The sequence below is a fragment of the Gymnoscopelus braueri genome, assembly GCF_963280865.1.
Source record: "Gymnoscopelus braueri genome assembly, chromosome: 23".
Classification (NCBI taxonomy): Eukaryota; Metazoa; Chordata; class Actinopteri; order Myctophiformes; family Myctophidae; genus Gymnoscopelus; species Gymnoscopelus braueri.
Window position 1 is genome coordinate 39621472 of NC_137625.1, and position 23630 is coordinate 39645101.

The 23630-nt window shown below is 41.9% G+C and overlaps 1 protein-coding gene and 1 long non-coding RNA gene across 2 annotated transcripts; one reads left to right on the top strand and one right to left on the bottom strand.

Moving 5' to 3' along the window:
- Positions 1-1165: 1165 nt before the first annotated feature.
- Positions 1166-3542, top strand: LOC308079283. The gene is made up of 2 exons (XR_013932582.1): positions 1166-2814; positions 3271-3542. It is a non-coding gene; the product is annotated as an uncharacterized lncRNA (long non-coding RNA).
- Positions 2810-19277, bottom strand: LOC308079276 (RAD50-interacting protein 1-like). Its single transcript, XM_080420666.1, has 16 exons — positions 19032-19277; positions 16462-16587; positions 15396-15511; positions 14552-14725; positions 13865-14005; positions 13010-13166; positions 12621-12731; positions 12289-12514; positions 11482-11619; positions 9469-9563; positions 8644-8748; positions 8076-8305; positions 6786-6966; positions 6296-6414; positions 4779-5069; positions 2810-4333 (listed from the first exon to the last, which is right to left on the bottom strand). Exons 1-15 carry the CDS (start codon positions 19257-19259, stop codon positions 4826-4828), a joined length of 2391 nt encoding a protein of 796 aa, XP_080276792.1. The 5' UTR covers positions 19260-19277; the 3' UTR covers positions 2810-4333; positions 4779-4825.
- Between the last annotated feature and the right edge of the window lie 4353 nt (positions 19278-23630).

Sequence of the window (23630 nt, forward strand, 5' to 3'; positions counted from 1 at the left end):
ACACAGTCCTGGGCCTGTATTCAATTACTAAACATATCATAAACAATTATCACAATAATACATGTCATCAACACAAACATTATTATGTACAAATGAAATGAGAATTTACATTTACCTCTCCTTGTGCTTTCCTGATAGATTCTTTTCAGGCTAGTTTTGAAAAAAACAGTGATTCACATATTTTAATGGATGGTGTGAGGACATTACACATTATATATATATCTTTATTATTATTATATTATACATCTTTTAATGGATGATGACAGGACATTCTACATTATGCCTACATTTTGGCCATTTGAAAATAGCACGACACATTGTGAGGTTATAGCTGCAATTTTCAAAAAGAAATTATTACATTTTATACATTTGAAAAGTTGTGAAATAGGACATTCTGCGTAATGAGTAGGCCTACTTTCTACTTTTGATACTTTAAGTACATTTTTATAACACTTTTGTACTTTTACTCAAGTAAATACTTAATTCCAGACTTTTACTTGTAAAGGAGTATTTCTACGTACATTGCAGTATTGATACTTTTACTTAAGTACAAAATGTGAGTTATTTTTCCACCACTGCAATGAAATGACTGTGTGACTGAAATAGTCTTTGTTGTCACTTTTCGGCTACGTGGAATGAGGGGAAGTCCAAAGGTTTTGAGAGGTCGTAAATTCACTGACTGGAGGACATCATTGCATATCTCTCTTACACATGTCAAGATGACTTTAGCATAGATAACTCGTCAAAGCAGCACATGCACATTTGTGTGTGTGACTGTTTAACACCCTTGTTTTGTTTTACTGAAGCAAGTCAAGCAACTGATTCATGGTGTATCTGTTCATGCAATGCCCCCTTCTCAACAGCAGAGGGAAGAAGACATGAGCTGACAAGTCGGTCATTATTTTCTTTACATGAAGTGATGCAATAACAACTTCATTGTTGAAATACATTCGTCTCACTACATACATACATACATACTTTCAGTCACTACATACATACTTTCAGTCACTACATACATACTTTCAGTCCATACATACATACAAGTTGTGTTCCATTGACTTTCCCATCCTTCATTTCCTCATTATCCACTCTATTCAATTCAAAATAGCAGAACACTTATTTCCACTTAATGAGAAACACAGACAAGACTGAAAGAGGATTTAAATATATTGTTTTTATTAAGTGCCACTGTCATCCTTCTTTTACAAATGAATTTACTATTATACTCACATACAGTACACAGGAGTAGGACACTTGGGCTGTGGGGAAGCAACTCACTGCTTAAAACAGCAGTATATTGCATGTAAAGACGCTGTACTAACTGTGTGGTAGTAGCGCGTCTCAAAAAAGGTCTTCCTATCCCATATTTGTACTTTCTATCTTTTGGCTGAGTGGAGTCAAGTACTTTGTACAAGTGGTGTAATACTCACAGTTTAGGGCTGGGCAATATGGACACAATCAAATATCACATTTTTGACCAAATAGCTCAATATTTAACCATAATAACGTTATGTCGATAATAACAAGCAATTGTTGCTTCTTTTTTGGGGCAATTATATAGGGCTTAAAGGAGTAGTTCACCCAAAAAAAATTGTATTTTCGATCGATTACACACCCCATGAAGCCTTGAATTCATGGAGATTTTTTGGGTGAACTATTCCTTAAAGTGATTAAAATGAGGAAAAGACAACACTTATGCCATATCATGATATTACGATATCCAAAACCCCAGACAATATCTAGTCTCATATCATAATATCCTATATAATAAGGATATCTTGCCCAGCCCTATACCCACGGTTCAGTCTTGGTCTCCAATTCCAGTCGTGTTGGTCCTAGCTCTTCCTACACATGACTCAAGGATAATTCCTTCTTCAAACTAAAAAGAAGCGGACCCCTGTTACTAAGGATAGTTGACAAATGTTAGATTCATGTGAGGTTAGGTTTAGACATAGCTTTTTGTGAGGTTAAGGGTAGGGTTATGGTTAGGCATAGCTTTTGTGAGGTTAAGGGTCGGGTTAAGTTTAGTTATAATGCATGTCGTCGGAACAATGGTACTTAAGAACAATGGACCGTCGGACTAATGCCACGGCAGCTCACAATCAGGGAAGACAAGTAAGAACTCATCACTCCCAACAACTTACATTTCCAGCTGGAATCAAATTATGGAGGGGGAACAAGAGATTGAAATGAAACCAAATTAATTCCGTCCCATTAAGAATGAAGCCGCGGTGATGCCTGTGGTCAAGTGTTGTGAGCTTGTTGATCTGGTCTGTGAATCCTCTCCGAGACGAGATCGGTTGTTCTTCATAGACAGTTTTATAGAGTTTTCAGCATTTTGATGACTTTCCACAAGTTTCCAGTTCTTTAACAGTCCTGTTTCAAATTAATGCACAAAACTCAGAGCTACATGACTCCTGAGTCATGTATGTCAAGCATCAGGCTTACTCAGGCCAAAATGTTAATAATCAGTGATCATCATTTTGTATTTTTACATCCGTTATCCAAGTTTCATTTGACAAATTATTCAAATCATTGAGAATTACATACAATAGTTTTTCATGGTTGTTGAGCAAACGGAGTCATCTTGTTCATCTAATGTCCTTTTAACTGGTGTCTTCTTTAATGAAAACCCTCCTGGAACCTGAAGTTAACCACTTAAGCCCTATATACTTCGCCACACAACGACACAGTGTGACACGTTGTATGCTTGTAGATCTGCTATTTTTGACAATTTTTGACAATTTGCACCCATAATGCCATGGCCAAAATAGAGATGCCAGGTGGAAAGTGGATAACTTGGACTCCACTGAGGTAGGGGTGTAACGATACGTTTTAACAACGATTCGATACGTATCACGATACTTGGTTGTCGATACGATACATGAACGATACAGGTTCATGTATAACGATACGATACGTTTCGATACAGGACAGGTTAATTTAGAACGATATGATTCGATTCAATGATTTAAAATCGATACAGTAACTATTTATTTACCCAAAAATTCTGTGTCAAAAATAAATACCTGGATACTGGATATAAACCCCTCTTTCTCTTTTTTCTTCTTAAAAGTACTTATTATTGATAAAATTGATTATTTGCATTGCAAAAGATTCGATACGATTATTTGCATTGTAAAACGATTCGATACGATACAAAGTCAAACGATACGATATTTTGCTGTTTGCATATCGATATAGTAGATCGTTGGAAATTCAAAACGATTTTTCGATGCAGTTACTTTATCGTTACACCTCTACACTGAGGTGTTCTTACCTACTACACAGCCATTGGCAGCTATTTAAACTGATTTTGGTAGCATACAATCAGTAGGCCTCAGAAGCAACGCACAACTCGTCATTCAAAATGCACCTCTGGACTTTCTAGCTGGAATTTATCAGTGTGGTTCAGGTGAGGGACTGAAAGGTACAGGGTAAGAGATATTTCTTTGTTGAAATAAGTGTTAAATAGCTCTATATTCTGACCATTGCTATAGTGTTTGCTCAGTAACAGGGGTCTCTCCAGCTCTTTAGAAAACTGCATTTTCAGATCGGGATACCAATTTTATCCAATCAGGGGAGCGAACTCATACAGGATAAACAAGTGAAATTGGATGTGATGAAACAAAGAAATGACCAGACAAATGTGAAACTGGAACACTATACCATTTTCAGCTGATAAATGGGTACTCTCTCCTGATTGGCGGATATTGGCAACCCACCTGAGGAAGTGTTTTCTGTTTACTAAAGAGCCTAAGAGACGGGGAGACCCCCTGTTACTGAACAAACACTCTATAGCAATGATTACTACCAGAAAATAGACCTACCTTAGTTTGTTTGGTAACCACTGCAGCACTATATACTTTGTTGACCGGGGTCCTCCAGGGGGCTATACTAGGCCCCCCCTCTTTTTGTCCCTCTACAGCAAATCTCTTCACCGAAAATAGCCGATCTACACGGCAACACAACACATCACGTTGTGAGGTTGTCGATCTTCCCCGAATGTTAGCCCCCCAGGCCAGAATAGGGACGCTAGGGTTCATGTGGTTAAATAGATGTTGCGTATCTCGGCAGAGGATGAGCTCCGTTAACATCTAGGTTCATGGTATTCTCTCAAGATGGATTCAGAGCTCCGCAGCTGAATCTGTCCGCAACTCCCATCACAACGTGTAGAGTTGTTATTAGGAATGAAATCAAAAGGAGCACCACCGGAAGAGGAGGGTAAACGGCCCGACATCCGGTCTCTACACGGGGCGGGCCGATGGGTTCCCAGATTGGGTTTATGGTAGCAGAAGGTGAAGAGTTCATCACAAGGATTCTCTCTCTATTGCTCACATGTACAGTAGGGGTGTGCCGATACACTAATTTCACCAAACGATACGATACGATATTTGGCTCACAACTTCGATACGATTTCGATACGATACGATACGCACTTTTTTTATTATGAAAAATATATGGGGGAGAAAAAAAGCAAATGCAAACAAATAATTCTGTTTTTGCATTATTCAGATATGCGAACTTGTAGCTTTTCAGCTACAATAGCCGTTTTGAATCCAAATAGGGCAATAGTGGGACACCTGACCCGAAAAAAAAAAACATGTTGTCACCCTTTTCACCTCGGGGCTGTTTGCATGCCTGATTATTTTGTAAAAAAAAAAAAAAAAAAAAAACTTTTTTTTTTTTTTTTTTTAAACGATTTTTTTTTTCTCAAAACGATACATATCGTCACGAAAACGTATCGCGATATATCGCGGGACGATATATCGGCACACCCCTAATGTACAGTACACACACACACACACACACACGCACACACATCTCACTGTCCAGGCCACGATGCCCTGAGGTTGAGTAGAATGAGGACGTCGCAGGGGGCCAGACGGTAGACCCCCACGTCGTTGAGTGCCGACTCCGGTGTAGGATTATTCTCTCCTCCTCCTCCTCCTCCCCCCGTCCGCTCCTTCTCTAAAGAAACGCGCTCCGCCACTGCATCTCTGAGGAGGTCCCTCAGCAGGAGAGCCGAGCCAACGTTGAGACACAGAATTATGCAGGCTTCTTTGACACTGGGGGGGGGGGGGGAGGGGGGGAGAGAAGAGAGAGAGGGGGGGGGGTCAAGCTCACTGTATTAAAGGAATACTTAACCACCAAAAATACTTTTTTTTCTCCCATCAATTATTCATCCTGTGAAGCCTTCAATTCATGTAGAATTCTTTTTAGTTTTTGTCACATTCCTTTATGGCGAATTAATCCCAAAAAACTTTTTTAATTGAAGAGAACAGGTGTCCAAAAACATAATTAAAACATATATTAAAATGTATATAAAATAATCTGTTTGGATAAAGGATGTACTATTTTATCTCAAGCTTGAAAAAATTTGATTCTCACTTAATGGTTCTTTGAGAACTTATAACCAAACATGGAGGCCTCTTGTGGACTACGTAAGGACCTTGACAGTAACCCCGGAGGAAAGCGATACTTGAATTATGGAAAGGTGAAAATATAGACTTGTGTACTGTCCATGTGAGCTGATGTCTGTGCGCACACAGGTGGTCCCCCCCTCCCCCCCTTTTTTTTTTTTTTTTTTTACTTGCAGTTGTCTGTTTTTTTTTTTTTTTTTTTTTTTTTTTTGGCTTTCCTCTTTTTGATTGTAGCACTGTCTCAGTAACCGAGAAGAGTGGGTGGGTGGGAGGGCGAGTGGGTGGGCGGGAGGGAAATGTGGGGTACCTATGTACAATATATATGCCTGCAATTTGACTTTACGAATGTTGTCCTCATATGGGAGGAAAAATAACCTGCAAAAAAACCAATAAACAGATATATAAAAAAATTAAATAATAATAATCTGTTTAAAAACTCCCTGCACCTCACAACTCTCACAGTAAAACCCAAGTGTCATGCATCCAGTCGTATCAATGAAAAGTCTTGACGCACAAACAAGGAGCGTGCCTGGGCGAGCGTGTGCACGTGAACTCAGCTCATGTTGAACCCTACACTTGCACGCCCAGGCGTATTCCTTATTGGTGCGTGAGACCGTTTACGCCACAACACAAGTCTTTGAAATAGTCATGTCTGAGCGAAAATGCTGTCTTTTGGAAGTACTGAGGATATGAGTGGGAAAAAAGGAATTCCTTTGAAGCAGCTAAGCAACTAAGGTACTCACACCTATCTCTCTCTCTGTATATAAAGCACACAAAAATGCATAGAAGATGAACACAGACAACCATATACAATCCAAACAGCCAGTCTCTCTGTCTATCACACACACACACACACACACACGCACACGTACTGTTTGAAGAAGTTCTCGGGTCTCTTGCAGTAGTGTCCAAACAGAGGGAAGAGGTTTCTGGTCATGTCAAACTGGAGCTGGGCCGCCCCGCCCTCGTTGAAATGATTATAGAGGATCACCTGACACAGAAATTACAAGCGGGTTGACCGTCTGGTACAAATAAAATGCGTTGCATTGTGGGAAAGGTTTACATAGCTTTTTGGGGGGGTTTCATAGTCACATTGGCAGTCCAAAATGTACTCAGCCCCAGGGCTTGAGTCAAAGTATAGATACTCCCAGTCAAATATGACAAGTGAAAGTTGCACTGTCAAATTTGTACTGGCTTTTATAATACTAAAGTATTCAAAAGGTACATGCTTTAGAAAATACTTAAGTATATTCAGAAGTAGAAGTTACAAAGGTCATTTTTTCTTTCCAGGACACCTTGCAAGCCAAAGACAAATCCATTGTCACCCCAGAGCCTCCACCTCTCGCCCCTTTGCCAACTCACTTCCTGGTAGAGGTAGTTGTCCAGCCGTTCGGCCAGACCCTGCCAGGCGATCTGGAACAGAGGGACACACAGCAGCTGCTGCAGGTTCAGCAGGTGGTCCCGCAGGCAAAGCATCATGGGACACGCCGAGCTGGACAGAGACATGGTGGCCTGGTCGCACTGCGACGGCAGGGACAACCACCTGACACACAGACAGACACGGGGACAGACAGACAGGGAGGAAGGGAGAGTTGAGCGAGGAAAGTAATCTCAGGCTGCAGATCAAGGTTTTCCATGGGAATACGGCTGCGGTATATTAGCGTAGCTCCCATGAATCGTACTTATGGACCACCGGCTACCTTATTGTGCCCTATTGGGTACTTAAATAACATCTGTACCTTACGTAAACCCACTAACTTGTTCTTACAGCTATTGCACTTCAATGAGAGACATGGTTATGATACTAGACAGACAGACCTTAAGGTAGTCTCTTTACTCGGGCCAGAACCAATGCCCTTAACACATTCCACGCCAGAGTTTAATATCATAATGTACTCACCAGTGCCAGCGATTTGTTGTTGTTTTTTCGTTTTTTTCACGTCGCCACAGACCTCGCTAAATACCTTAAGATTAAACGTTAAACTGTTTGTAGACACACAGGGTAGCTGTGTGAGTGGCCCGGAGAAGACCGTTTCGATCGGCGACATTCCATTTTGCAGTAGTCGCGGTTTATGTTAAACAGCGATCAGCGAGGAGAAAAACAACTCCGAGATAATGGCGGATTAGGGGAAGATTTTGAGCGACGGCGGGTGGGAACGAAAATCTCCGCATACGGATATTTCCATATCCGGGTGTGCTACAATGAAATGTGTCACTGCGAGGGAGGCCTACAATGAAATGTGAACCTGCGAGAAAAATAAATAAAAATGACCACTTCGCGTAGAACTACGCGACTGGCACGCTGCGCAATTATTTAGGTTCGCGTAGAACTACGCGATTGGCACGCAATGTGTTAAGAGAACGGTAATGTAATAGAGCTATAGCGTTTTGGAATAGGCTCCCCCACATCTAAGCCTAAATGGAAATAAATCCAGGTTCAAAGAGAAACTAATGAAGCTGCCATCACATCAGTAAAGAAATTAGGTTTCTTTACTGACGGATGATAAAGACCCCTCCGCTTCGCGTGGGGATCTAATCATCCTGTCGGGCTTTGTTTCTCAACGATGACCGGCTCGCATTCAATTATCCCTTGCATATTATGCTATTGTTTCGAAATACAGAAATCCATCCAAATCAAGATAAGGGACTGGCCTGTCCTGGCGGTAGTCCTTGGCCTTCCCCTTCACGTCTCTCATGACCGCGTCCAGGATGCGTCCCAACATGTCCCCCCTCAGCCTCTCCAGTAGGGCCAGGAGGCCCTCGAACAGCGAGCCCTCCAGGGAGGCCAGGCGGCCCACCTCCGTCATGCCCAGACCACCCAGGACACCCTCCTCCTCGTCGTCGGCCAGGGAGACGGCGTCCTGCTGCAACTGCAGGAAAAACTGGGGAGGAGGAGAAGAGATGGAGAGAAAAAAAAAACATCTTACACGAATCGATTCGTTTTCAAGTTGAGTTAATCAGTGGTGTAAAGCAACATACATTTACTCAAGTACTACAAGTACTGTACTTCAGTGCAATTTTGAGGTACTTTTACTTTACTTGAGTGTTTCAATTTTCCAATAGTTTTTGCTACATCTCAGGGGCAAAACATTTACTTTTTACTCCACTGTATGAGCGACTATTTTCGGCGATTGTTCACACCAGAGTTGGGACACTAGGGTTCATGTTGTTGGGAGAGCATATCATCGATAGGATCAAGCACTTGTGGACCTATACACACCACATTGTCCCCCCAGTCTGCCAGCACGGTGGAGATGTAGTTGGCGGCGTTGAGGATGGCACCGTAGCGCGCTCCCAGCGGGGTTCTGGACTCCTCTTTCATCACCTGGGAGCAGAGTGGAAGAACAACGTCATCCACTTCCCACGGAGAGAACACTCATCTGTATTCCCTCGCTAGCACTTCGGTTTGCAGGACAATACCCACAACGCCTCGCGCCGCCAACAGCCATCGGCGGTGTTTTGGCATTCGTTTATACAATAGACTGGTATACAGACCAAAATGGCCACTTTGTTGCTCATTTGGAAAGTGGTCGGAGCGAGCAAAAATAAACAGCAAATAGTAAATGACAGGTATCGCCCTGCAACCGATCAACCACATTCACTCTAACACAGCTGTGTTGGAGTTTATTAACAGATTTGTGATATAGTCTTGTTGTTTTTCATATTGGACCCCTACTTTCTGTAATTCATCAAGTATTTTTTTGCATCTTTGTTGCATTCCTTCACGATGAATCGAATGCAAAAAAAAAAAAAAAAATGCAATGTGTTCAAGGTTTGACAGGGTGAGTAACTGTTGGGGAAAAGTCACATTGAAGGTGAAGTACTCCTTTAATACAAATCTCTCTCCCAGCATGGATGACTGTGTTGTCATTTCTCACCATCAATGCCCCGCTGCCTCGTTCTCAAATCACAGATGTTTCTAAGCTTTATGGTTCTCTTTTTGGTTGGGATCCTCCCTTCCTCTTTCTCCCCTGCCCTCCTTCCTTCTCCCCTTCCTCCCTCATCTATGTGAGGTGGATATGGAAGCCCTCCCTCCTTCTCTCACCTGTGTGAGGCGGATACGGAAGTCGTCCACCAGTTCCCGCTGTAGTTCCAGAAACTTGAGCTGCGCTTTGGGACACGGCAGAGAACGGTAGCGCTCTGGAGGGGGACAAACAGGAACATTGCATATTTATATTGTTTGATGATTTCTTTTAACTATAATACAGTCCCTTATTTTCAAGAAAAATAAGGGACAGCCAGAAAAAGATACAATCTCACTGTATATACATGTACAGTTTTTGTATATTATATTACTTGAACCCCAGCATCCACGTTCTGGGGAGAACATTAACCAAAATTAGAAGATCTACAAGCTAACAACGCGTTGTGAGCGTGTAGAACTGCTATTTTTGACAAAGACATACTATAGACAGAAAAAAGAGACAACTCAGGTCCAGTTTACTAAGTCTAGACTCTTGGGTTTAAGTGGTTAACAACCTGTATTATATGAGCTGTGTGAACTTGTAATTTGTGTCATTTTCTGTTTTGATCTCCTTCCCACTTGCCCCCCACCCCCTCTTCTTCTCCCCCCCCCCCCTCTTCTTTCTATGGAAACTAACGTTGCGATGGGAACGATGTACAAAAACGAATTTCACCCACTTTTTTACCTTGTAAACCTGTGATGTGACAATAAAACTGATTCTGATTCTGATTGATTGATTCCCAAAATTAAGGAAAAAAATGTTCTATTTAAGAGGCAAACCATGCCATGCCAAGTCGTGCTGAGATTAGTGCGATTGTGGCCACCGTTTTCCATTGTCCCCCCTGCCCCCCCTTCCACAACCAGGCTAAGTGTCTTGTGAGAAACAAAACTACAACATGATGCAATTCATCCGCAACGGTTACCATTACATCAAACATATGCGGCGCAGTGGGCGCAAATAGCTTGCATTTTTCTTTCCTTTTAGTTTTTACAGATAAAGTTGAGGAAAGGTTCTGGTTCTCCACCGCACCGAACCGTACCGTACCGTGCTCAAAATACTTAGGGAAAGCTACTTAAAGTTTGTCCCTTATCAGTTCAATAAGGGACGTGTCTTTTAGTTTCCAAACAAGGGACAATTCCTTATTTCAAGGGACGGTGGGCAACCCTACACACTATATACTGTAGTGAAAATGTACTTGATCCTAGTACAGGTATTATTTCAGCCTAGATGTGTAGACCATCAACACGCACTCTTTTGATTATAAAGAGAAAAAGAAAAAAGTGTTTTAAGTTAATAATTGCTCTATATATAGCTGCCTAGTTTATTAACTGCCCACAGATACAAGAACAACACTATTCTAGGTTAAACATTTACAGCTACAGTAGGCTATAGGCGATCAGAGATCTCCGCCCTACTGATACGTCAGGAGAAATCTTAAAGGGGCCTGGACTGCAGAGAAGACCAGCAGTAACACACCTACGCCCATTGCTTTACAAACCTGATACGTCATAATACGAAGGAACGCCCCTAGAGTCTTTGCATTGGTTCTGTGATGCTGTTAATCTTTCGGCTGCGTGCATATTCAGCGCATGCTTGTTTTAATTACCGATCAATCGATTGATGTTGTGGATTGGATAATTAGAACTAACATAATACACTTTTTAATATTAACGTTTTAGTCCATAGTTATAGTCAGTCGGAGATCTCCTGATTGTCTGGACTGGTGACGTCAGTGGCGGAACAACTCAAAGCCGGGCCGGGAGGCACAGCACAGTGATCAGGCCCCCCCTGCGCATGCACGCACGCGGGCAAAATTTTGCGGGTTTTCGGCGGATTCGGTCACTTTTTGGGGGGCTTTTTGTCACTTTTTTTCGGTTTTAGGGTTAGGGTAGGGTTAGGTTAGGGTTATGTTGTTTAATTCTTATTTTTGCCTGATTTTACCGATTTATTATCTGACGGCCCGGGCCCTCCTGGGTCGCGGGCCCGGAGGCGGCCGCCTCCCTGGCCTCCCCGGACGCTCCGCCACTGGGTGACGTGAGACTAACATGAAGTGTGACAGAAATGATCCTTGAATCCCCACAGGGCAGTGGTACCTGTGATGACCAGGAGCAGCGTCATGAAGGTCTCAGCGCAGTCCGGAGCTTTCAGCTCATCCATGTCGCTGATGTCTCTGTACTGAGAGCTCCATGCTCCCTCTGCCGACAACATGGTGTCCACCTTCTCCACCGCCACTGGAGAGGAGAGGAGAGGAGAGGGGAGAGAAATAAAGAACAGCAAGTGAGTCTGTCTGATGCATGTTCTGATTTTCAGTTTTCATTGAGATTCTGTTGAACAAAACAAAACATATTTGTTCACACACACGGTTGTATTACTATACTTGTGAGGACATCAACATTTTAGGACGGCGATTTAAATGTAAATTTTTTTGCCATGTTTAACCGTAAGCCTAAAGCCGAAAAATATTTTTTAGTGCACGACACCAGTGCGAAACAAAGTTATTAGCAAGCATAATTCTAACTCTAACCCTAAACCTAACGTCTAAATGTCTAATCCTAACCTTAATCTCACAAAACTATGCCTAAACATAACCTTAATCCTAACCCAGTGTGAAGAGAGTGGTGCCTTTGAATTAGTGTAACTGGTTGCATCCTTGTGTTGCAATCAGCTGCAGCTGTTGAGGCCATGCTCAAACGGACGGACGGACGGACCAACACACGGTCAAGTGCAGGAGTGGCTGGCACCACTCAAAAAAAAAATATATATATATATTTTTTTACCATAAAACAACATTTCTCTGAAATGGTCCTCACAACGTCTATTTGTGAAATTCTACCATACTTGTGGGGACATTTGGTCCTCACAAGTATAGTAACAGAAACACAATCATTTTCCCAACATACTCTTCTTCTCGACCGTGAGCCACTTCTGCAGCGTGGCCTCGTCCAGCAGGATGTGCAGGGCTCCGGGGAGAGAGGTGGGGTAGTTGTGGGTTCCCCTCAGCTCCTTCTCGAACTGCAGCAGCTCGTCCACCAGGTGGCAGAAGAGAGCGTCGTCGTACAGGAGTCTTGGGGCGTCGCTGGCCAACTTCTCCTGGGCTAGAGACAGCAGGCCACGGAACAGCTCCACCTGATCACACACACACACACAAACACACCAGTGTTCATTTTGACAGCAATTTTTGTTTTAGTCACAAGTACAGTCTTTTGAATAAAAAGGGCAGGGCAGCAAGTACCCTGGCGCTGCAGTTGCTTCCAGCCCGGTCCATGATGGGCTGTATCTTGTCCTCCATGAAGGCAGAGCTGTTCCCCATCCACATCAGAACTTGGGTCAGGTACCACTCCGGCTGACACACACACACACACACACACACACACACACACACACACACACACACACACACACACACACACACACACACACACACACACACACACACACACACACACACACACACACACACACACACACACACACACACACACACACACACAGTGAGCTTGCTATTTTCAGCATCAGGTTTAGGGGTAAATGGCACTCATAAAATCACCCTCCTAAAATGTTGCTGTCCTCAAAAGTACACTAATACAAAAGTACGTGTGTGCGTGCGTGCGTGTGTCAGACCTTGTGCAGTGAGTTGGTCTGTCTGTTTCCAGTGAAGTGGTATCTGAACCTCTTGCTGAGTGGCACCAGCATGATCTGGACGGGCAGGGAGAGGGGCGGAGCCTGGGGCACACCTGGACGGGGGGCCGACGCCGCCTTCTCCGATATGACATCATCACTGGAGGAGGAAGTTAAAGAAAGAAAGCAAGCACATACTCCATCGTGTCACTAAACTGTTTTGTTACCACTGCGCTCTGACTCCTCTGGCGCGTTGTCCTCTTAAAACAAACATTTGGCAAGAGTTTTTTTTTTTTTTTTTTTGGTCTTTTTTTTTTTCAATTTATCCACACAGAACCAGAGATATCACGATCCAAGGATTTCTAGCTCCATTCACTCCTTGGTTAACTTATTACTTTAAAATCCTGTATCTCGGCTCCTGTGTAAAAAAAATTTAAACACTGGCACTGGGGGAAGTAAAATAAAAAAAACCCTCTGGCAGGGAATGTGTTAATAATAACAACATTTACTTTAACAAATATTTTAACACAAGAGCCAAAAAGTATCACTGTTGAGTTAACAATAGATAATATAGTACTGTATATGTACAGTGCTGTAATAAAATAATTTCATATTATGGAAGAAAGCACACTCATGGACATGAACCTGTCTTGTCTTGTACGTCTCTATGATGACAAATATTTAGAGCCATGTCCAATCCATATAACAGACTGAGGTTAGGGTTAGGCATAGTGCTTGTGAGGTTAGGGTTAGGTTTAGGCATAGTTTTAGTGAAGTTAAATGTTAGGGTTTAAGCGCAATCAAGGCGAAACACCAAAGAAAGAGGGAGTCCCTGTGTGCGTGCGTGTTGAAGGATACGAGGTCTGCAGAGCCAAAAGCTGTCCGGCCAGCAGGTCCAGCTGGCTGTTGATCTCCTGGGCGTTGGCAGGGGGCGACAGACACTGGGTGGGAGGGGTGATGAAGGGCCAGTGAAGCAGAGTCAACACCTCTTCAAAATCACTAAAAAAGAAAAATAGGGAAAGGAGGTTGGTTTAGATCCCAGTGAGTTACTGGCAAGGCAGTAACAACTGTTGCTGGGGTCCAAATACTTTACTTTACTTACCTTACTTACACTTACATACAATCATGCTATAAGCCAGCGGTTCTCTAACTTCTTAATTTCAAGGACCCCCAAGTTTGGTATGAATTACGACCACGGACCCCCAAAACACTATGAGTGTCATAGAGACATGTAAGGGTCCTAGGGCTCAAAATCTAGCTGGGGACCCCCTGCAACTCCCCAGGGACCCCACTTCGAGAACCAAACTTTTAAAAAAAAACTTTTTGTATTAAATTATTTTGACCGCCTTTTAGTCGTTATACCAATTAATTCTTCCCACTGCTGTTGTACCATGCTGGCTCCCCCCTCGCCAACATTGTATTGTATGTATTACTGTTTTAAAGTTGTACTTTTAGCATAACCTTTTGGCGTACTACCTGTACTGTTAACAATCCTGCTAATAAAAGTATTCAGTCAGTCAATGGATGAAAACACGCGGCTATTACACTGCCAGTCTGTCTTTGATGATTTTGTGCCAGAAGCGCAGCGTGTCTCTGAGGAACACCTGCAGGTGCGTGCAGTCGGACTCCTTCAGTCCCACGACCAGGCTGGCCATGGTCCCCACCGCCGCGATGGCCTCCCACACACTGTTGGTCATCAGACACTGCTGGATGCAGTCACTGCACACACACACACACACACACACACACACACACACACACACACACACACACACACACACACACACACACACACACACACACACACACACACACACACACACACACACACACACACACACACACACACACACACACACACACACACACACACACACACACACACACACACACACACACACACGCTTAGGACTCTCACAATAATTGCATAATCACCTAAGCACAATTATTTGAGATAATACTTGTGTCCATGTCGGAAAATGTGCCATGAGGCGGTGGAGAAGGTGGACACCATGTTGTCGGCAGAGGGAGCATGGAGCTCTCAGTACAGAGACATCAGCGACATGGACGAGCTGAAAATGTGGCATTTTCGCTTAGTGTAGTAAGGGGTTAAGGCAAAGGAACTGCATATCATTGCTGTCGGTTAGAAACCCTGTATCTATATCTCCATATTTCAGATCGACACTTTTGCTATTTCGGAAACACTTTGAAAGTGGCTAATTCTGTCTGTGGGTTTTATAACTTAAATATTGAACCAATGATGGTATTAACAGGAGCTTGTGACTAGTGATAATGATTTCCTGGAAAGTAACGTAAGTAAAGTACGTTTTGGACACTGTACAAGGTTTCCCACCCGACAGCGACGATATCCAATCATGGTGAACGTTACCTGAGTTCCTCTATGCGTTGTAGACACTGCAGGTATTTCATGTGTCGGTCTATGACGTCAACCTGACCCAGGGTCTGGCTAAGTGTGTCCACCCACGGCTGAGCCCCCTGTAAGTGCTAGAAACATGAAAAAAATACAAATAATGCTTCCAGAACGAATAAGTACTCTAATCCAGTGGTTTTCAACAAAAGTCAAGGACCCCCAAATTAAGTATTTGACCACGGACCACCATCTGAAAATATCTGCAAGGGATCCCCATAAAAGATTTGTGCAGGTAAATGTTACAAAAATATTCAAATTTCTCATATTTTTTTTAAGATTTTGATCTTGAAAATAGCAGATCTGCAAGCTCACACCGCTTGGCATCGTAACGCGTTGTGAGCTTGTAGATTGGGTATTTCCAAATAGCCGATATATATATATATATATATATATATAGGGTTAAAGTGGTTTAAATGATTTTATTTTAATGCTATATTAACTAGTTTTGCTGGGGAGCGGACACCCTGGAAGCCCCTCAAAGACACCTTTGAGAACCGCTGGTCTAATCAATGCTGTTAATTTACTGTTAAATCTACTTCTAATGCACTTTTGACTACATTAACATCCATACCTGTTAATAGCGCATACACCATGCTAATCCCAGACAGTCCAAGGCCAAGCAAGAGTTCTGTAGTATACCTTAACCTCCTGATTTCTGGTACTTTATGTAACGTAACTGTGGTACTGCCTTGACACTGAATTTCTCTCGCGGGATCAATGTGTCTATTAGGGGGGGTCTCACCATTTGCTCTGGCTATTACTCTGTGATTTAATTATTCATTGATCTCCAGACAAAAACGAAATAAATCTACCAGTGCACTGTATGTGTGAACATTGTGTACGCTATCTTTCGCCGCAAAGAACAAAGTGTGGGGCTGAAGACGGTGTTGAAAGAGTAGTAGCAGTAGCTGAAAAGAGTAGCTTAGTGAGCAATGCATTGTTGCATTAGCAGAGCTCAGTGCTAAACTGACAGAACTGGGAAGGTTTTTGGAAAAATATATAAAAATAATAATCAGCTCTGTACCTGTTGCAGTGTATTAGAGAGAGCCCTCTCTTTCTGCAGCATTTGCTCAAGTGAGACCCTGGCCTCCTCCGCTGCAGTTAAGGCTGCAGACACCTTCAGGGGCACCGAGCTGGATACTGTCAACACCTGGGGGGGGGGGGGACACACACTTGTTAACCCATTCAATCCGGGAACGCATCTCGGTCATTTTAGATTTATTTGGCTATTCAAAAATAGCAGATCTACAAGCTCATAGCGCGGCACCGAGTGCCACGCTACGAGCTTGTAGATTTGCTATTTTTGAAAAATCTTGGAAAATGTGTGCAAATCTTTGAATATATATATTTGTTTTTAAAGCAAACATTTGAAAATCTAATCTTTGCTTCTGGGGGATTCTACAAATATCCAAGTTCATAGTGCCACGCTATCGGCTTGTAGATCTGCTATTTTTGTATAGCCAAAGTATAAAATAATGGTTAAATTCTAAAATGAAACAGATGCTATCCCGGTCTTAATGGGTTAAGGAACAAAGATCTTGACTCAACACAGTGCTAGTCTCTGACACGGATAAAGGACGAGTGTGTACACCTCAATGCTAAATTGGCTATTGCTTCCTAAATGTAAAAAAAAAAAAAAAAAAAAAGACTTTAGAAAATGGTCTGAAGTCATGGCACGACTGCACTAGCAACAGGTTTTGTAGCATTTTTGTGGCAATTGTAGAAATATCAGGCCTCAAATGTTCAAGCATGTTCAAACCATGTAGGCCTATAGCCTACTTAACATTACTTCAGAGTTCAGACCATTGGAAAAAATAGCCGATTTAACATCGAGGTGCCCACGATGTTTAGGTGCCCACTCTTCCGGTCGCCCGTGAGTGACACTTCACACAGTGTGTGAATCCTCACGTGTAACTCGGAGAGTGTACAAATGTTAACTAGTTAGTTCAGAGTCACATTAACGTGGAGGATTTACTGGCTACCCAAAGGACTTGGACAGGGAGACAATCCAATTTCACTGTTGTACCAGTATGTGTGGGTGAAATCATTTTCCATAGTTACTAAGCTCCCATGAATTGCAATTCAATAGAAAAATCATAAGAAACAAGAAAATGCTAAATATACACAAGTACTAGTACCTAAGTGTATTGTGTATATTGTGTACTTAAATAAAATCAAATAGCAACAAGGCAGAGTACCCCAGTCTCTTGCACTTAGCAGCAGATATTCAATCTGTGGGAATGGAGTAGGCTGCTATATTCAGTATTCACAGTCATATATTATATGACTCACACACACAAGTGCATAGTATTTAGTGCATAGTCACAGTTATAATCAGGGAGTTAATGCATCCAGAGCCGTGGTAAATACTGTCACATGAGTTACACACACTGCAAGATAAACAGCTAACTAAATGAATAAGTAGACAAGCTTGCAGTCAGTGGTGGAAAAAGTACTCAAAGGTTTTACTTAAAAAGTAAAAGTAAAAGTACCAATACTGCAATGCAGAAATACTCTGTTACAAGTAATAGCCCGGTATAAAAAAAATACTTGAGTAAAAGTACAAAAGTATTGGCATCAAAGTGTACTTAAAGTATCAAAAGTAAAAGTACTCAGCCATTACACAGAATTTCCTATTTCACAAGTGTTCAACATGTATGAAAATCTCACAACGTGATAATAAAGTGGTTAATATGGTGGTTAAAATGGTTAGTTTTGAAATAATAATCAAAATCTACAAAGTAACTTAAGTTGTCAAATAATTGTAGTGGAGTAAAAAGTACAATATTTGCCTCTGAGATGTAATGGAGTAGTAAGTAAAAGAACTGAAAATTGGAAACACTCCAGTAAAGTAAAAAATACCTTTAAAAAATGTACAAGTGCTAGCTGTAGAATACAACTCTCGTAGACGTATTTATGATTCTGACGTTTTCAATCTACGAGAGTTGTAGGGTTCACGCCCCATGGAGACAGGGACTTTCTGCACTATGCCCCGTAGACACTCCAAACATGTACAAATTGAAAATAAAGGTGCTTACCCCCAAGCCCCAAATGTTAACTGTCTCTACGTGGTAGTAGTTTAATGTAATAATCCATATCTTTCAATAAAGAAGTGTTTTAATGCCGTCTGTGGCCGATTCTGTCGGAAGTTCCCAATGGGCGGTAGTGACGGGTAGTGACAGGGCGCATCCGGTGAAACCCGGAATTACACTAAATGAAACAGGAAGTAAACGAGGGTGAAAAAATGGCGTTCGGCCACAGGCGGCATTAAAACACTTCTTTATTGAAGGATATGGATTATTTATTAAACTACTACCACGTAGAGACAGTTAACATTTGGGGCTTGGGGGTAAGCACCTTTATTTTCAATTTGTACATGTTTGGAGTGTCTACGGGGCATAGTGCAGAAAGTCCCTGTCTCCATGGGGCGTGAACCCTACAACTCTCGTAGATTGAAAACGTCAGAATCATAAATACGTCTACGAGGGTTGTATTCTACAGCTATACAAGTGCAGTACTTGAGTAAATGTACTTCGTTACTTTAACACCACTGCTCAGCTCTGTCTGTATCATCATGGCTCTGATGATCCTGACCTGTTCTTCCAGCAACTTGTTCTCTGCAGTCAGTCTCTCCAGGATCTCCCCGACGTTCCTCAGTGACTTCACGTCGCTGCCCACCTCCTTCTCCATGAAGGCCACCACGTATTCCTCCACCTCCTGCAGGGCCCTGGCACAGTCTGCATCTTCACCGGGCTGAGATGATGAACCAGCAGCAGGCAACTTGTCCATCGTCTCGTCTTCGGCTGCTGTGGGCGCCGCCATGTTTTCCTCCGTCCACGATTTCCACGTCAACAGCTCGCACACGTACGTGAACCACAGGGACGTCAACACGCTTGCCTGCGTGTAAACAACAGCGATATGTCTATGTCTCCCTCTTGTGGTTCGTAAGACGTATTGCAAGCTGGTGATTCAAGGTTACAGGCCACATTCAGTACTGTATAGACCAGGGGTCTTCAACAGGGGGTCCGGAGCGGGAACTCTAGGGGGTCCTCAGAGTTACTACAAGGGGTCCGCCAAATCTTTGTGTGATATGATTTTTTTTATTTATTTACCTTAACCACTTGAACCCTAGCATCCTTTTTCTGAGGAGAACTTTAGCCAAAAATAGCAGATCTACAAGCTCACAACGCCTCGTGCTGCGAGGCGTTGTGAGCTTGTAGATCGGCTATTTTTGGCAAAGAGGTATAGGTGCAGAGGGAAAAAAGAGCAGACCCAGTAGACAAAAAAAGTTTAAACTGAAACACAATTGTATATAATACAATGCAATACAATGCTTCATCTCTCTAGCTCTCAGCTATAGGGGGTCCTTGGCCTGAAAACGTTGAAGACAAGTTAACAACTGTTATAAGCCGATATAAGCAGTTGTTATCTTGTAGATCTGCTATTTTAAAAAAAACTCTTGCAATAAAATTTTGAATATTTTGAATATTTGTTTTAAACGTTCTAACAACACAAATGCTCCCTGGGACATCCCTGAAACATTTTCATGAAAATATTTGAGAACCACTTGTTTAAATAATAATTTAAAATGTTTCAAGCAAGCCTATTAAGCAAGTACACTTTGGAAACAAGCCCAAAAAAACGCAACCCAGCCCGATAAATCTGCTGAAGTCTTTAACCTGAATTTGCAAACAAGATCCCTTAGAGGCAATTAGTCTCATTGTTTTTTCATATGCTGGGAATGTGTTCTGATGTTTTTTGCAGCAGGGAGATGGAATTGTTCAACCTGATTACATCTTCACCATTCCCTGACCTATGTGGGCCTCAAAAAAGGGACCACTACCCGTGGCTCCATTTTAAAGATGGGAAGTTGGGATGCAAAGTGTGCTCGCTCGTCCATTACAGATTTCTCTGTCTTCATAACCCATGGTTCACGATTGTCAGCAGAATGGACTAACTACGAAATCACACACAACAACTAGATCTACTATTCTGGCGTCTCTTAGGAAAAAAGTGTGTGGCCACAAAGTCTCAGATGCTCATGGCAAAGCAGAACACATTGTAAATGAGGAAGAAAAAAAAGAGAATTGATAAATCCATTGACACTATGAAGGTATCAGAACCGGCGGCTACACGTAATGCTTTCAAGTCTGTGTAGTGTGCACTATATAGCAGAGAACGACAAGCCGTTTTCAGATAGTTTTAAGATAATGGATTTAGTAGATAAAGCTGGGTCTGATACTGGCTTCAGCTTGCACTCAAGATCCAGTGCAGCAAACATAACCAAGCATAGGTGTAGAAATGCACAAATAATTCTGCAAACAAATCAAAGCCATAGAAGGTACATTTTCAATTCTGATCGATCAGTCAACTACCCAAGCAGATAAAACTACACTGATTGTGTAACTCAAAGCTGAAAATTACAAGCACCAGGACCCAGAGTTCTTATTTTTTTATCTGATTTGAACATCGCAACCAAAGAGCAGAAACAATTATGCAACATCTGTTGAAATGCCTCAGTGAACTTTGATGATACATATTTGAAGAAGCACTTAGTTGCATTTTCAAGTGATGGAGCCAGTGTGATGTTGGGATGCAAAGCTGGTATAGCTACAAAAATGTCTGAACTGTATCCTAATATATTGAGCTGGCATCGCTTAAAGGAGTAGTTCACCCAAAAAATTACTTATTTTCTATCAATTACACACCCCATGAAGCCTTGAATCCATGGATTTCTTTTTGTTTTTGTCGCATTCCTAAGCTAATAATTTGATTCCCATCTCCTACCGGCTAATGTATCCGGTAGGAGACACAAAGTAGATTATTTGTATCTCCTACCGGAAATACACCCGGTCATCAAATTATTGGCTTAGGAATGCCACAAAAACAAAAATAAATCCCTGAATTGAAGGCTTCATGGGGTGTGCAATTGATAGAAAATAAGTCATTTTTTGGGTGAACTCCTCCTTTAAATCACCGGCTGGAACTTGCTGTAGGTGACACAGTTAATCATATCACTATGAACCATTTCCAGATGTTTATGGATAAATTGTATACTCAGATCAGCACTAAACCAAGACCAACTGAAAGCGTGTGCAGCCGGCCTGGTGAGAACAAGAGAGAAGAATTGGCTATGTGCTAGAGTAGACACAAGATCAACACAAGCATCCAGTTCTTTCCCCACAGTGTCTGCAGTGTGGGATAGTTTTGACTCACTATGTGCTCACTACAGCATGGCAATGACAGATGAGAGACAACAGAGCTCTGATAGGAAAACATATGAAGGTCCATTAAGGAAAATGACTTTAAATAAGATTGTTGCTAGATTTAGCACTGCTGTATGACACACTAAATGAGTTAAGCATTCTTTCAGATGCTCTACAAAACCGCAAAATGACACTAACCTCTGCAGACAAACGTATGAGGCGCTGCATTAACTTCATTGATGCAATGGGGGAAAAAAACAAGGCAAGAAAGTCCTTGAAGCTGAAACTGCAGTAAAAGAAGGTAAATTTGGCACAGTTAAGCTGACAGACAGACCAAAAATGGTTTCCATCAACGGGCAACAGTTTCTCAGAAGTCTGAGCAATAATCTAACCAATCGGTTGTTCACCACTGCATCTTTTAAGGGGTCATCCTAGTGGCACAGAAAGAGTCTGAAGCACAGTATGTTCAATTTCTTGCACAACTCCAAGTTCTGGAATGTAAAAGCTGGCCAAAAGCAATGCCACTAGCATTTGGAGAGGTGGAAATAAAGAAACTGTGCAAAAGAGTCAAGCTGCCACTTGATAGTACTATTGATGGATTCAGGGACTTTATTGAGAGCAATGGGAGAAACTACACCTGATGAGCTTAGGCCTTTATTAAATTGCGCAAAAGTCATTCCATGTAGCAGGGTAATGGGAAGGCTCACCCCGGCCAAAACACGCCTTTGGCGGACCAGTAGCCTACTCTTGATTTTGATTTACTAAGGACAAGGTTAGAAATAAGTTTAGGGTTAGGCATAGTTTTACTGAGGTTACATTTAGGAATAAGGTTAGGTTTAGGCATAGTTTTATGAGGTTATGTTTAGGTTATGTGTGTGTGTGTGTGTGTGTGTGTGTGTGTGTGTGTGTGTGTGTGTATATATATATATATATATATATATATATATATATATATATATATAGAATATAATTATTTACTTTTCTGAAGTAAAACAATAGGGGGGGAAAAAGAGAAGAAATGTGTGCCATTTCTGTGCGGCCATGTTTATTTGAATGTTTTGAAGAAAAATACACAAAATGATAGGACCTATATGCATCATCACCCTTATTCCATCAAGGAATATGCCACATGTGAGTATACAGTAGCTGAGTTGAGAGAGTTGTTGACCTCAAATAACCCCGTGATTTGGATGATTGTTTCCACACTTTTTCTTAAGTAGAACATGTTGGAATGAATAATAAAGTGTTATAAAATGTAAATAGCTATCATTGTGTGTTCATGGCCAGAATTTTTAGGATATAGAAGTGAATTTTAGATTATTATTTTTTTGTCAAAACACACAAGTCTAGGGCGTGTGTAGCGTGTTGCAGACAAACGGCTACGCATGGCATGTGTCACGGAAAATAGTAGCTCTTAAGCTTGACAGTCATATATTATATGACAGTCATGGATGAACTTCAACCTGGTGTTTACACTTTCTCCAATTTTGGCCCGTACATCTACATAAACGTTCAGATTTCAAATATAAAGTGCTTACCCCATGGCTTCGGATATTACAATTATGTACGGGCCTTCAAAAATACCCGTATCTTCCATATTGATCAATAAAAAGCATTTTAATCCCTGTCGGCAGCCATTTCTCCGTATTTTCTCACGTGATCCTATCGGTTGGAAGGTGTATTGCACTCTGACACATAATAACTATATGAGAAAATGGCCACCGATCAGATTAAAAAACTTTTTATTGAACAGTACGGAAGATACGGGTACTGCTGAGGGCCCGTACATAATTGTAACATCCGTGGCCATGGGGTAAGCACTTTATATCTGAAATTGTATCGTTTATGTAGATGCACGGGTCAAAAAAAGAGAAAGTTCAAACACCAGGCTGCAGTTCATCCATGACGGTCGTGACAGACGACCGTGTGATCCATGATAAACTCCTCCTTCCAAAAGCCGCTCATTTTTCCTTAACTGGGTGCGAAC

Excerpts from the sequence above, each read along its gene's own strand:
- LOC308079276 (XM_080420666.1), bottom strand. The coding sequence starts at position 19,259 with ATGGCGGCGCCCACAGCAGCCGAAGACGAGACGATGGACAAGTTGCCT. Across the intron at positions 12,732-13,009 it reads AGACCAACTCACTGCACAAG|CCGGAGTGGTACCTGACCCA; the intron begins GTCTGACACACG and ends TGTGTGTGTCAG. Across the intron at positions 6,415-6,785 it reads ACAACTACCTCTACCAGGAA|GTGATCCTCTATAATCATTT; the intron begins GTGAGTTGGCAA and ends TTTCTGTGTCAG.